Source organism: Heterocephalus glaber, unplaced genomic scaffold (assembly GCF_053883595.1).
Source record: "Heterocephalus glaber isolate CG9 unplaced genomic scaffold, H.glaber_assembly_v1.0 deba00001564, whole genome shotgun sequence".
NCBI classification, from domain to species: domain Eukaryota; kingdom Metazoa; phylum Chordata; class Mammalia; order Rodentia; family Bathyergidae; genus Heterocephalus; species Heterocephalus glaber.
In genome coordinates this window covers 23,419,258-23,434,804 of record NW_028258351.1, presented here as the reverse complement: position 1 = coordinate 23,434,804, position 15,547 = coordinate 23,419,258, and the positions used below count along the sequence as shown (strand labels likewise).

The 15,547-nt window shown below is 37.0% G+C and overlaps 1 protein-coding gene and 1 non-coding gene across 9 annotated transcripts in view; one reads left to right on the top strand and one right to left on the bottom strand.

Moving 5' to 3' along the window:
- The window catches only part of Map2k4 (mitogen-activated protein kinase kinase 4), a 134,313-nt gene that overhangs the window by 96,083 nt on the left and 22,683 nt on the right, over positions 1-15,547 (bottom strand). For 7 of the 8 annotated variants that reach the window (XM_004857556.2, XM_087191845.1, XM_087191844.1 and 4 more), the window contains one exon: positions 2,279-2,381. In XM_004857556.2, the coding sequence (XP_004857613.1) occupies positions 2,279-2,381 (103 nt within the window). Of the gene's footprint in view, positions 1-2,278; positions 2,382-2,577; positions 3,038-15,547 lie in introns of those variants that run through there. The other variant, XM_021238041.2, reaches the window with a different exon arrangement.
- On the top strand, positions 1,408-1,476 carry LOC147823922 (small nucleolar RNA SNORD101). The gene has a single exon (XR_015443318.1). It is a non-coding gene; the product is annotated as a small nucleolar RNA SNORD101 (small nucleolar RNA).

The window sequence follows — 15,547 nt, the reverse complement described above, 5'->3', positions numbered from 1 at the left end:
CCAGGTCCCAAGTTTGATCCCTGTACCAAAAAAAAAAAACAAACCACAAGAAAAGAATATAAATATATAAATGTCTTTCTAGTTCTAAATTTAAGTCTCCTGTTCAAAGGGGATTAAAAGTAGAGAGATCCATTAAGTTTCATAATTACTATTTGTATCTTTTCTTTCTTAGACTTCAGATATGTAGTTCAGCTAATAGCCAAGGTAATACAGATGGACTATGTTTAAGAATTAGTTTTATACTAGCTTTTACTAGAAATTCTAGAAAATGAATAGGGAGGTTCTTTTAAGAATACTTTCTTGCTGTTAGAGCTCTGGTTAATTAAGAAGCACTACGTTTTCTTGCTCAATATAGCTCGCTACTGACTTTTCAAAGAAACTAAAAAGGCTGGGACTCCATTTGAGCTCTGATAAGAAATCTAATTATGAATTATCAGTCTAATAAAATTGATACAGAGTTCGATCCCTGATACCAAAAAAAAAACAAAAAAGAAAAATTGATAGCATTCCTAATCAAACTTCTACTGAAGTTTTCATTTAATATGTCTTTCATTCTCTCTAGAGTTACACAAAAAAACCATGAGAATATTCATACACATACACACTCCTCCCTTCTAGAGATAGCTATTTTTAAAACAACAAATTATTCAAAGTATCTTTACCAAAAGACACTGTACCTTCTACCAACTTGTTTGTGGAGACAAATATAATGCATGCCTCTCTAGGAAGACTAAATATATTTGAGATCTAATGAAGTTTGAATCAAAATGTTGGGAAATTATTTTAAAACATAAAATGATGTATGCTGTACTAGCTTTTTTTTTTGGTACAGGGGATCAAGTACCAGCTTTTTAATCAAACATTTTACCATTTGCTTTATGGGTCTTAGTGCCAGGACTACTTGTAGATTATTATTATTTTTTTATCATTATTATTATTGTAGAATTATTAATAGAATTATTATTATTGCATTGAACTACTTAGATTCAATGAAAGTTTATGTAAAATATTTTTCTGAAGATACTATTTTTTTTCTTTCTTTTTTCTGGTACTGGGGATCAAACTCGGGTCCTTGCATTGCGGGGCAGGCAGCGGCACCACTGAGCTAAATCCCTGGCCCTGTTAATTGAAAATAGTATCTTCTGGGCCGGGGATTTAGCTCAGTGGTGCCACTGCCTGCCTCGCAAGTGGAAGGTCCCGAGTTTGATCCCCAGTACCAAAAGAAATTTAATTAATTAACATATTTCTAATATTTTCAGTGAGATACAATATTTCTATTTTTAATTTAAAATATTCAATGAATAAATTAAAAATAATCACTGACATCTATGTATACTAACATGTACACAATTCTTTCAACTTATTAGGACATGGAAATCTTACAGGAATTTAGCTTACTGAGAAAGAGATTGGTGACTTAAATTGTTGGATATCCTCTCACTCCTTTCATGGATGAAACTTAACAGTTTGACAAACCTGTGTACTACGAGGCCAGTCAGTTTCACATTGACAGGAGGGTAGATGGAGAGCTTCATCAGTTAGCAAATCAAGCATTGCAATAAACTAACAGAATATTAAGCTGGTATTTGTTGCAGGAGCATTTGGATTTAGAGATGTAAGCCCATCTTTGTGTGCTTACATCCAATTATGATGAGCCTAGGTACATATATCAAATTATTGAAGGCCCTTTGGGCTGAGCAAATGAACCTAATTAAGGTTGATGGCAATAAGAAATTGGAAAAATGGGAGGGCCTCTGTAAAACTGACTGAGAAGGAAAACTCCATGAAGTGGGTGGTTGCAGCTGTGTAGTGGTGAAGGCCTATGACAAAAAATATCAGGCCAAGGATGTCAAAGAGTACTTCAAATGCAAAAAATGAGCAAATAAACAATTTGGCTCACTTTCCTCACCAAAAAAAGGAAGGAAGGAAAAAAGTAAATCTATTGTGTTGATAAGCAAGTGGTAAGGATTTACACAGGTAGAAGACACTTAAATTTCCTAAATACAACTTGCAATTGAACTGAAAAGCCAGAATAAAAAGGATAAACAATAATCTCAGAGTTTAGTAAGAGGTATCAAAAATATATACATGCACTTGGATCTTTGGCTCTTTTTTCCCAAGTTAACTCTTAAAAGAGGAAACTGCATTCACCAACTGAAGACTACACAATCAGTAACTTCCTATTTAAGTTCATAAGATAATGGAAATACCAATCCCTCAGCTTGGAAAAATTCTCTGCTTGAGTTGAGTCTTTTATTTGATTAAGAAGAATACTCACATGTGTGGGTTTTGGACTCCTGTAGTATTGGGATTCAGAGTAAACCTTGCTGTAGATTTGACAGGTGGGTTTGCAAAATTCAACTTCAGTGCTTTGCGTTTACCTGAGAAATAACAAATAAGAAGTAAAAGTTCCAAGTACTATAAAACAAGTACTTTTCTGACAGCATAAGAAATTCATACTAAAAGGCAGAAAAAGTTGCTTAAACAAGTAAGTCAAAATAGGACAGTATTTTGAAAGGCAATAATGAATTTCTAAAAATTAAGAGAATAAATGACAATTATCTATTTGTTACTAACCTGAAATCACTCATTACACTACAGTCTATCAGATAATCATGTTCAGTGCTTCAAGTTTACATTGTTCGAAGGTTTTTTTTTTTGTTCGAAGGTATTAACACTTTTGCAAAGGAAAATACCAGTCACTGTAAGAATCATTTACTTCAGCAGATCTATCAAAAAATTATAAAATGTTATATCTCCAGTGTTATAATTTAATGTCTTTAGTTTAATAAAAACTATTTTGTGGAGTCAGGGATTTACCTCAGTGGTGCTGCCGCCTGCCTCACAAGCGCAAGATCCTGAGTTCAATCCCCAGTAACAAAATAAACTATTTTGCCTCAAGTTTAACTTAACATTCATTTTAGTATCTGAAGCATTCTGCAACCATAATGGGCTAAATCAGTCAACTTCAAGTTAACAACATAGATATTCCAAATAATTACATTCTTGAAGCAGTTTCTTTTGGGTGTGCAGGAGGAGGTATCAACATTTTTATTACAAAAGTAGAACATGTTTAGTATAGAAGAGCCAGAAAATGAAGATATTAAAATATGTAAATTTTATAGATACACATCTATATAATATATAACACTTTTAATTATACATACTTACTAATCCAATTACTCCAAAATCAGTTTAATTCTTACTAAAGACTTTTTTTTATAACAAATGCAGATGTGTTTTCTTTGTAATTTAAATAGGCCATGCCACTGTTTTCCTTCTTTCTTTTTTGGTTCGGTTTGTTTTTGAGACAGGGTTTGCTATGTAGCTCAGGCTGGCCTTGAACTCACTATGTAGTCCAGGCTGGTTTCAAACTCATGACGATCGTCCTACCTCAGCCTTCCCAGGCTGGGATTATAGGCCTACACCACCATGCCATGACAATGGCACTTTTTAACTCATGAACCACATTTCTTTATCAATACATCTCATAGAAATATTTCTTTAGAATTTATACAGGTACTCTAACAGAATTTGAGCTTAAAGATTTACAGCATATCTTGGCTTCATGTTCACATTAATAACACCTTTACCTGCACTCACTCTTCAAAATTTATTATTTTTATTTTCAACCTACTTTAAAAAATAACAAAACCTTTGCAATCCTTTTTTCCACCTCGGATTCAGAAGATGCTTGGAGGGGACGGTAAGGATAAGAGCACAAAGCTCTATGTCATGATTTCCAGGTCAGCTATCAGGAATGGGCCTTTCTCCAGGACAATGTAAATGCCCAAGATCACTATACACACTCATTTTCAGAAATAAGGATAGTACGGTATGAATTTTCTACAAAGTCTACCCTTTCAGATGTCAAACATGTATTTTAAATCATTTTTATCTGCCAGCAGTAAGGGACATTCAAACTACATCTGTAAATGGTACTCTGAAAAATGGCAGATTTCGCTGTATTAAAAAACAAAGTACATATTACCAGAAAAAGTTTAAAAACTTAAAACATGGGAAATCCTTACAATACAAAATCAATAACTCCTAATATACAAAGCCATCACACAAATCAAGGAACAAAAGACTTGACAAGGATATGAACATATAAACTAGAAAAAATACATGAAAAGATATTAACACCAAAAACATTTTAAAACTTTTGCTTATGTGATGTTGGCAACAGCTGGGGTTTTTATATTAGATACAGAAATGGATACAGGTACCACACTGACCAGAATGACTAGAAGAATCAATAATATAATAAATTGGTCATAGAAAAGTAAATTGACAGAATTTCTGATAACAGTTCACCAATATATCAAAAAAATAATTTTAATAATTATTCCCTCTTACTCATTGGAAATTAGTCTTTAATATTTTAAGGCAGAAGCTTATTCCCAGACCTGGAACCCTAACCAAATTTGTTTTACTGTATTCTGATACTGCTTGCGACTAACAACTCATTCCTTCAATTTTCTCCTGTTTTTAATGAGAATGTCTGTTATTTAACACTTGTTCCACCATTGTTTTGGAAGCAAGTACTGTAGCTTGTCTTCTATTTTTTAGGTCCAAAAATGGAAGGAGATTATTATTTCTGAATGGATAAAACTCTGAGTCTTTTTTCTTCTTCTTTTCTTGAGACAGGGTCTTGTTGTGTGGTTCCAGATGACCTTGAACTGGCCTCAAACTCACAAGGATCCTCCTGCCTCCGCCTCCCAAGTGCTGGGATTACAGGCATGCACCACCATGCCCAGCAATACTGAGTCATCCCTACTGAACAGAAATGATTTTGATTAAGATTGGGATCTTCTGAGCTGATGATATTTAGGTAAAATTTTGATCCGAGGTTACAGTATAATAATGTAAAACTTTTGGGAGGGTAAGATAGTGTGAATGCATTTTGTAAGTAGGATCAAATGAATACAGTATTTGGAAACCAGAGGGCAGACTGGAGTGGGCTGAATGGTACTGCCCTGATACCAGATCCCAATCCCTATGTGGCAAGAGATTAGGATATGACAAACTGAGGAAGAGTGTGTGTGACCTGTTAATAACAGATCCAGGAAGCACACAGAAAAAGTTCCCAAAACCTTGAATCTGGGACCAATCAGAGAATACTACCTTCAATTCCTCTAGCAAGAATGAAAGCAGGTTTTTGATAGGATGGCCTAGCAATGATGTCAGCCTAAGGAATGGAGGATACAGAAGACCACCACAATAGAACTCTTAGCCACTCTGCTCTCTCTCACACAGTGGTCTGCTCTCATCCTGTAGAGTATACTTCCTTTCTTACTTTTAACTGTCCCCCATTTACTCTGCAGACCGTATTTCTTTTCCTACCTTAAATAAATGTAAAACATCACCACTGTACCTTTTTCATCTGTCTTGACCAATTCGTTGTTCAGGAAATAAAGAACCTAGAAAACACCACTGAGAAGGAGACCTCAGAATCCCAGAACCAGGCAACACCTGGAACCTATGAGTGTTAATTTCTATGGCAAAGTATGTGCAGAAAATATTGTTAGGGCCATGATTTGGCTCAGAGGCACCACGTCTGCCTCGCAAGTGCAAGGTCCTGAGTTCAATCCCCAGTACCAAAAAAAAAAGAAAATATTAAGTTAAAGATCTTTGCAATCCTAAATTTGAATGAGTTCAAACCCAACAAATCCCCAAATCAAAAGCTGAGCATCAACTGTCGTAAGGTATACGTCTGAAACCATCTAGTACATCATTCATGATCTCCATGTGAAAAAGAAACCAATAAGATCATACGCAGAGAAAAGACAGAACAAATAATCACTGTTTAAATTATCCAAAGAAAAACACAACACTGGTGTTTCTTCAAAACCCAATTCTGGGGACAGCAGGTAAATTCCGTGGGCAAATAATAAAATATATTACTAAAATTTAGACTTAAACTGTTTTTCTTGAAAAGAAATATTTGTACTAAAAATACAAAGAAGTTGGGTGTGGTGGCACACACCTGCAATCACCACACTTGGCAGGCTGAGGCAGGAAGATGGCTTCACAAACTTGGACAAAAAATGACTTACATAAATTAGATTTTTAAGCATACTGTATGCTTCAAAAACAACTGTAATTGTCTCAGAAAGTCTGATCATGGGCTGGGGAGTTAGCTAAGTGGTGCCACCGCCTGCCTCGAAATCGTAAGGTCCTGAGTTCAATCCCCGATACCAAAAAAAAAAAAGTCTGATCATACACTAAAAGAAAATAATTAAAAACTCCCTAAGTCGGGGATTTAGTTCAGTGGTTTCAATGCCTGCTGCACAAGCGCGAGGACCCGAGTTCGATCCCCGGTACCAAAAAAAAAAAAAAAAAAAACTCCATAAAACTTCAAAGTGTCTCTCTAAGCAAGCATAACTCAATCCTAAAACTAGTGTCAAGGAGTTTGGAGTAAGATCAAGTTACACTGCCTACTCTCATGTGTACACCCCAACTCTCCAAATGATGATTACACTAAGATGAATTCAGAAAGTGGTCTTGAGGAAAAAAGCCCCAAAAAGTCAAGCAAAGAAAGAATCCCCCACCCCACCTCCACGCCCACCCCCGTACCAGGGATCCAACTCAGGACCTTGCACTTGTAAGTCAGGCACGGCCCCACTGAGCTAAGTCCCTGGACTGAGGTGATTTTTATAATATGCAGTAGAGGCTGTTTCTGCCTATCTGTAGGCAAGAGCTTCTCCCCTCTCCACTCCCACTCCCAGGATCTCCTCACCTCCAATTGTCTTTATCTGAACACTAAAATCTCACCCTACCAGTGCTGCCTCTTCTGTTTTACTTTCTCTTCTTTCTCAAGGGCCCAAATGATCAAACTTGATCAGATCCTGCCACCATATATTCAGGCTGTTGTTTATTTGTTTGTTTGGTGCTCAGAATTGAAGCACCAACTCTACTACTGAGTTGCCCCTCCAACCCCAACGTCAGATACTTTAAATTACAAAAATTACAAATAGGATATTAGTATAGTTTTTTTCAAAAGCCTGAAACTACTTTCACTGGGAAATAAGGAAATTATACTATAAATAGCCTGTGAAGATTTTTAGATGACAACAGAGATTGCAATATTTGTAGAACAGAATTTAAAACAACTGATCCAAAAGGATTATAAATTTGTGACAATATTCCATTGGTGGAACTGTCATGTAATCAATAACCAGTCAGTAAAAATAAACAAAGCCTCCTCTGAAATACAACAGGAGAGAAATCAGGCACAATCAAACATCTTAAATTATTTATATGAAAGGAGTTTCCTGCGAGAAGATTCTTTGTAGACTAAAACCTAAAACCTACTGCCTAATACAGAAAACATTCAAGTGTTTATTGATCTGAGAACAAATTTGATATCCACAGCACCAGACAACTCAACTCTAGCTGGTTAAATAACAGGTAGTATGAATAAATTTTGCCATCTGTTTCTGTTGTTTGCAACTCAGAATTTGATTAATAAGGAAAATAAAATCTATCCTCATCACACTTCCCAAGCACTGCTCTACCCTTTAAGGCAACACTGCCTAACTTTTTTTCAGTCATGGCCTACAGAAAAAAAAGAACATTTGTTCAATTCCTTGGAAAAATTAGAATTACACCTGGCCCAGAGGCTGGCCTGGGTTCAGCAGCCCCAGGCCCCATCCAGCCACTTCAAGGGATAAGAAGAGTGACCTCCTGGGACCACCCTCAAAATTCTGGTGTCCAAGCTCTGCCTAAAAAGAACATCCAGCACTATTCAAATAAGTTTCCTCATCATCTGTATAAAAGGTCTTCCTCAAAGTTCTCATGAAAAAGAGCACTGCCAAATATGAGATCCTCAAGGATATTAAGAACCACGATTCTGAAGATCAAGGATTGGACCGAGCAGATCCACACTTGTTGAGGAGAAGGAATGTCCTCTGAGCTAATTCTGAGCAACTCAGACTCACAAATTACTGAAGTTAAAAGAAAGACATAATTCCCAAAGCAGAAAGACTACCCAGAATAACTTTTTTAGTCACCTTTAATTGCTAATAATCAAATGAGTAATACATAATTCCATCATGTAATTTTATGCTCAACTTCAAAAATGAGAAAATAAGGACTGGGGATTTAGCTCAGTGGTTTCGCTGCCTGCTGCACAAGTGGAAGGACCCCAGTTTGATCCCCAGTATCAAAAAAAAAAAAGAGAGAAAATAAGTGACAGAAAAGAATTTTTGAGGAACCTACCTCGTTTCATAAACTCTGAAGAAAAAGAGAGAAAGCCAGGTTTAGTGGCACAATCTGTAATCCCAACACTCTGAGAAGCTGAGGCAAGAGAATCCCATGTTCAAACCCAGCCCAGAAAATTTAGTGACTTACCAAGACCCTGTCTCAAAATTAAAAACTTTAAAAAGGGCTAGAAATGTAGTTCAGTGTAAGGTCGTAGATTCAACCCCCAGTACCACCAAAAAATAAATAAAAATTTTAAAATGAGTGATCAAGAAAGTAAGAGAAAGGAAAAAAAAAAAAGGAAAGATGGTAGACTCGGAATTATGAGATACGGGCAATTTTATCATTCTGTCCTAGACATGGACTTATCAAGCATTCCATGTATCCATGCAGAAAATAAGCTATTGCCAGCTAATATTATATTGCACTATCCTCTTTGCCAGCCTTTGATATGATATACATAAGAGTGAAAAATTACCAGAAAATTCATAAAATCTAACTCAGAACTTTGAACTCAAATCAATAAGACACTGTCTTTCATCCAAGCAACTAAACATTTTGGCAAGAGAGTTTTTCTAAGTTTATCCAGTAAATATTAGAAAACAACTAACTTTTGGCACATTTTAATTTTAACACTTTTATATGTAAAATGGACTTTGGGGGAATCCCAATGTAATACTTTACAGTAACACAGGTACAGCAATATCACAATTACACACAAGCTATTGTGCCTGGTAGTGGAGACAAAAAGACAATTAAGGTAGCTGATCCATCTACAATGAATTTTGTTTAGCAACCTACCAATATTAAAAAGGCATGTGAAAGTAGAAAGCTAAAGGGTAGGAATAGGGAAGAAAAATGCTTTTGCTGGATGCTAGATGCTAAATGATTGCCATTAAAAACATAAAAATTATTTCTATAGTCTAGTGATCTATACATCTATTAAATTATGATAAAAATGGTTCCTTAATTGTTAGCAGTACTGTGGTAAGAACATACTTTAAATATGCAATAGCTGGCAAATAGTAGGTACAAAAAAGTGGTAACTACTACACATTAGTTTTATTAAAGCCTAACTGAAAAATAGTTATTGAATTCTCCAGAAAAGAAAACTGGGACTTGCTTTATAGATTTGTTTGTTCTACTACCTCATAAAAAACAAAAATCCCTATTCTATCCAAATTCAGCATCCAGTGGTACTCAGAAACCAAAAAAGCAATATAGCATAGGAGAGCTAGTTTATCTACTTCAGAAACTGAACTCTGATAGGTACTACCTACATACTCCTTACACAAATAACTTCAGCTCTGTCTTGGTCCCATACCTGCCAAGTGGGATTAATATTACCTTTCTCATAGACACACTGTGAGAAATAAAGACATTACTATACAAGTCAGCTGCTCACTCATTTTAACCAGCTTTATTATCAATTATTATATTGGTAATGCTTCATTATGAATTATGTCTAGACACACACAATGGGCAAATTCTAAACAAAGATAGTATAACATCACTAACAGTCAGGCTTCCTAAATATTAAACATTCTCCCATCTGGTAGGCTTGGGCCTTAAGAGTCTCTGCTGCCAAGGAAAGAGGTCAGCATTCCTGACCTCTAGCACATGATTCACAGCCATTCCCTTGGGAAGAAAATGTTTCTTTTAATTTGAAATACCAAGGATTCTACTACTGCTCTATTGGTTACTAAATAGGTACTACTTTGACACAAAAGGCTTAACAGCTCCTAGTAAATTCCTATGGACTCCAAACAAAGGCACAAGGAGCATTCTAATTGTAATTGACTACTATGAGGTCATTGTTTGGTTACTAAAAGTTTTCAGGGCAAATCTGAAGGCTTTAAAAGTCCTAAACGGCTCTTAAGTTGTTTATCCAAAGTGACCATTAATCTCAATATGTCAACTTGAATGGATAAAGAAATGCCTAACAGTTTCATAAAGAAGACTTTTTGGTGTGTCTGAAAGCAGCCGATATGTAAGCCAGCAAACTGAGGGAAGAGGACAACCGCAGTTGTAGGTGGTACCAAGCAATAGGCTTGTAGCCTGAACAGAATAAAAAGGGAAAGAAGGAAGTGTTCCCATTTTTCAAAGAGCTCCAGTTTTCACCATCACGTTTGGATATTGGTATCCAGTTTCTTCAGTCTTCGAACACACACACCCCAGCAACCTTCTAGTGAGCTTCCAGGCCTTTGACTCTGGACTGGTCCTAGATCCTTGATTCCTTTTGTTCCGCAGCTTCCGTCTTCTAGGGTTGAGTGAGCATCTATTGGATCTTTGAACTCTCCAGTGCACAGACCATTGTAGACTCTGCCAGCTCTGATCCTAACAAACGGCCACTGTGAACTATCCTGCCTCTGATCCTGTAAACCTAACTGATAAATCACCTTTCATAATTATGCATATACCTCCTACTGACTGTTCCTTTAGAGAACCCTAACTAATACAGATTTCGGTACTGAGCATGGGGTGGTTGCTGTGACTGTACCTGACCATCGGTTTAGAAGCCTTTATAACTGACTTATAGGAGTTCAGAAAAATGTGAAAGTGCTACCTAGAGAAGCCCTAGAATGCTGTAAGCTCTGCTTAAAGGTTAATCTTTGTTTTTTGGTTTTCGGTTTTTTGGTACTGGGGATCAAACTTGGGACCTTGCGCTTTCGAGCAGGCGCCAGAACCACTGAGCTAAATCCCTGGCCCTTAAAGGTTAATTCTGATCAGCACAGAGCAGAAAGCTGATAGAAATGCAGATAGTAAAGGTCAGGCTCAAGAGGTTTCAGAAGACAATGAGAATTATCCTGGAAAACCCCATGGAAGTTTCGTTATGACAAAGAATTTGTCTGTTTTATCCATGTCCTAAGACTTTGTATGAGACTGAATTTAAAGGAGGAGGAAATTTCAAGGCAGCCCAACATTCAGGCTATGGCACAGGTACTGCTGGCTACTTCTTAGCAAGATCTACAGTGAGAATCCAGAGGAAGAAGAACAGAATCAAATTGTTTTCCCAAATTCATTCATCTATGCACTCAGAGGTGCTGTGATCCAAAGAGGCCAGGCTACTGTTCAAGCTGGTGACAGACCTCGGTGCAACCACAGTGCTGGTTTTCCAGGCATTCAGAATGAAAGAGTTATGGGTCCCAGACACTTCCACCAGGATTTCAGAGGAAGGCATGGAAAGCCAGGCAACGTGCCCCTGAAAAGGCAAAGCTTGAAGCTGAGACACTGAAAGGGCAATGGAAACCCCACAAAGTTGGAGATACCAGAAATATGAATTGTCTGAGGAAAGCCACAGACAGTAAACAGAGCCAGCCCTAGAGAAGATATATGGGCTGCAATCAGCAATGTCATAGGAGTGAGGCTGCCCAAGCCCTTTGGAATTCACATCTCACTACAATCGGCCCAGGTGCTGGACATGAAACTACAAGATTTAAAGTTTTACCCTGCTGAGTTTTGGTCTTACTTTGGGGTCCAGTTCCTTTCTATTTCACTATTCTTCCCTTTGGAATGAGAATGTTTACCCTGCCCCACTGTATGTTGGAAGTATAACTTTGTTTTTGGTTGTTGCAGGGGCCAAAAGCTAAGAGTTTGCCTTTCATCTCAGAAGAGACTTTGGACTTGGACTTTTCAGCATTGCTAGAACTGTTAAGATTGGCTACTCTTAGAGATGGACTAAATACATTTTACATAACGAGGCTGACATAAGTCTTTTGTGTGCAAGGGCACAATGTTATGGTTTAGATGCAGAATGTCCTCCCAAAGTCACATGTGTTCAGAAGTCGGACTTTTTAAAGGTAACTGGACCATGGGGACACTATAGTCATCAGTGGATTAATTAATCCACTGGGGAGTTTGTAACTGAATGTGCTGTTAGGAGCTAGGACTTGGTTGGCGGGGTGGATCACCAGAGGCATGACCTAGAAGAGTGTATTTCAGTCCCTGGTTCTTCCTTCTCTGTTTCCTGGCTGCTATGAGGTGACTAGTTTTTCTCTATCATGTTTCTGCCCTGGAGTCAGCCGACCACAGACTAAATCCTCTGAAAACTATAAGCCAAAATAAACCTCTCCTTCTTTAAGTTGTCCCAGCATTGAGAATGTGACTATTACATCTAACAAGGAAAAAGAAAATTTAAACTCAGCTCAGCTATATTAAATAGGAAGTTTATCAAGTTTCATGGAATGAAATTTAATGAAACCTTAAAATTCTCCCAACCTATTAATAGAAACTCATTCCTCATTCTCTGATTCAGCTAATTATCAACCCTGATGTTGATTTTATTAACCCCTCCCTGATCACCTGTAATTTTACCTGAATTACACATGCCATCATTATGGCATAACTCTGAGTTATGAATGAAAGCCAATAACAACAACTCTATCAGACTCTGAATTACTTCTTTTATATACCAACAAGCAAGTATATAATTCCTCAGACTATGCTAGAAATCCCTCTGGCCAAGCCAACAGTTCAATTCCCTCAAAAATAATCAAGGCAGGGGCCGGGATTGAGCTCAGTGGTTTCGCCGCCTGCTGCACAAGCCCAAAGACCCAAGTTCGATCCCCGGTACCAAAAAAAAAAAAACCAAGGAATCCGCTAATGTAGGTAGGTTCTACTGTGGTAATCCAAGTAGCACAAATGTCAAGGACTGGAGATGTTTACCCAAAATACTCATGTAATGGCTCAAACAAATTCTGCTTAGCAGATTGTGAGAGCCTTTGGATCTCTACAACCCCATTTTCCTGTGAGACTTTCAGATTCATGAAGGGGCAAAAAAATATACTTCTGAAACAACAAAATGGGTAATTTGGGGAATTACCTGAACTTCTCCCTACTTCCTACCTACCTATCTTCTTTTTTGTTCTTTGTGTATAGTTTCTTTCAGTTCATTGTAAAGAAAGTTTTGTGGGCTGAGGATTTAGCTCAGTGGTTTTGCCTCATGCTGCGCAAGCGGCAAGGACCCGAGTTCGATCCCCGGTACCAAAAAAAGAGAAAGTTTTATGCTATTATCTATTTCTTCTTTGTAAAGGAGAATCTTTTTTGTCTGTCTGGTAACTCTTTGAAGATAATGATAAACAGTATACTATTGTTATTATTTTGCTATGATTACGTAGTCCAAAATGAAGTAGGATGAAAGTAGTACAGGGCCTCATTTATTAAAAAAAAAAGAAAAATTAACCAAAAAATAGAAATAAACCATTAACATGACAATCAAATTCTTCCAGTTACATAAAAATGAAAACACAATTGCTGCCTTTAGTACAACACATAAATGAAAAGAATCTCATATCTCAATTATCAGTGATAACAAAGGTAATGAAGGAGCAGGTAGCCTCTTCAGAGACTATCACAACTGTACTTTCACACTTGTAGTTATTTGACTAACATCTACCTTCCCTGGCATATTCTTGCTATTTGCCAGGAGGACAGAAATTCTATTTTTTTTTCTTACACGCCTCAATGCCTAAAACTATCCCAGATACATGTCCTTAACATTTACTCAGTAAACAAAGACAAATGAACAAAATACTATTGTGAATATAAAGTGATCTACTTTTTTCAAGAGGCAACATCTGTGAGACATCTTAAAATATCCTTATGGCTAAGCAATAGCTATATTCCTAAGAATCAATCCTAGATAAGATTATGCAAAAGTTATTCAAAGCAATGATATTTATGCTACATTCATAACTGGAATACTACATTATTATCAGGAAAAAAACACAATAAAAAACTCATGGCACTAGAAAACATTAATACATATTAGTAACTTTTTTAAAAACTGGGAAGTAACATGACTAATAAATTATCATTTTAGGAAAAGATATGTATGTATGTATGAGAATTTGCCCACACTCATGTTGGTCATTCTTGAAAATGTCACTTGTGATTAACTTAAGGTGCTACAACTGAAAGTGATTTTTTTTTTCCCCTTTTTAATTTTTGGGTTTTTTTTTTCTGAGGCAGGGCCTCATTATGCAGTTCAAGCTGGCCCTGAACTTGTCATCCTCCTACTGCCTCAGCTCTCAAGTGCTAGGATTATAGGTGTTCACCACCAGTTATTTATTCCAGACCTTTCTAAAAGGGAATACTCTGTTCTTTAAATTCAATCTTGCAGGGCTGGGGATTTAGTTCAGTGGTTTTGCCGCCTGCTGCACAAGTTCAAAGACCCAAGTTCGATCCCCAGTACCAAAAAAAAATTAAACAAATAAAACAAAAAAAATAATAATAAATTCAATCTTGCTGCATGTGGTGGCACATGACTTTAATTCCAGCATTCAACAAGCTAAGGAAGGAGGATCACTGTGAGTTTGAGAGCAGGCTGGGCTACATAGTGAGTTTGAGGCCAGCCTGACTACACAGTGAGACCTTGTCTCAAAAAATAAATAGGTAGGCAGGTAGGTGGGTGGGTGGGTAGGTAGACAGACTGCTTCAATTTTACAGAAAAAAAAAATGACCTTAAAAATATAAATACAGGGCCAGGGATTTAGCTCAGTGGTACGCCGTGCGTGCCTTCCAAGTTCAAGGTCCTGAGTTCGACCCCTGGGTACCCCAAAACAAAACAAAATACAAATACAGACCCTTTCATACACCTGCTAAAACAACTTGGACATTCTCATAACCCTATCATCTTATATATTTCACAGATAGTATCTTTTGAGATTTTTCAGGTTTACATCAGCTAAATTTAATAATACTATAATCCCTAATAAAATAGGGACAGTTTAACCAACTCATTCCCCGAGTTCGATCCCTGGTACCAAAAAAAAAAAAAAAAAAAAAAAAAAGATTACCTATCTTGGGCCGAGGATTTAGCTCAGTGGTTCTGGCGCCTGCCTTGCAAGCGCAAGGTCCCAAGTTCGAACCCCGGTACCAAAAAAAAAAAATTTCCTATCTTGAACAGTCAACAGTAGTATCTTCCTCTGTGACAAACCAGCCATTAAGGAGAACTCTGTCTCCTACAAAGACTCCTCAGCATTTTAATTAAGCTCTTTATAAGCACCCCAGTTTTAAGTTACTACTTCACCATGCATCAATAGATACTAGGATTTCTGGAAAATCAACCATATAACTTTTATTTTTTGATGGCCATCTTTAGTGGAATGAGAAACAATAGGCTAGGGATGTACCTCAGTCGTAAAAGTGCTTTACCACACATGAGGCTTTGGGTTCAATCCTCAGCACCACAAAAAAAAAAAGGAAAGAAACAATATTCAAACTTATGATAGCTATGTCAATAAAAATTCTAAGGCTTGTTCTGATTTCCATCAATATCTTGGAGCCCATAGGGTGGCTTCCAGCCTCCCCTCACTGTGGAGGCAGAAGACTATAGTCTCAG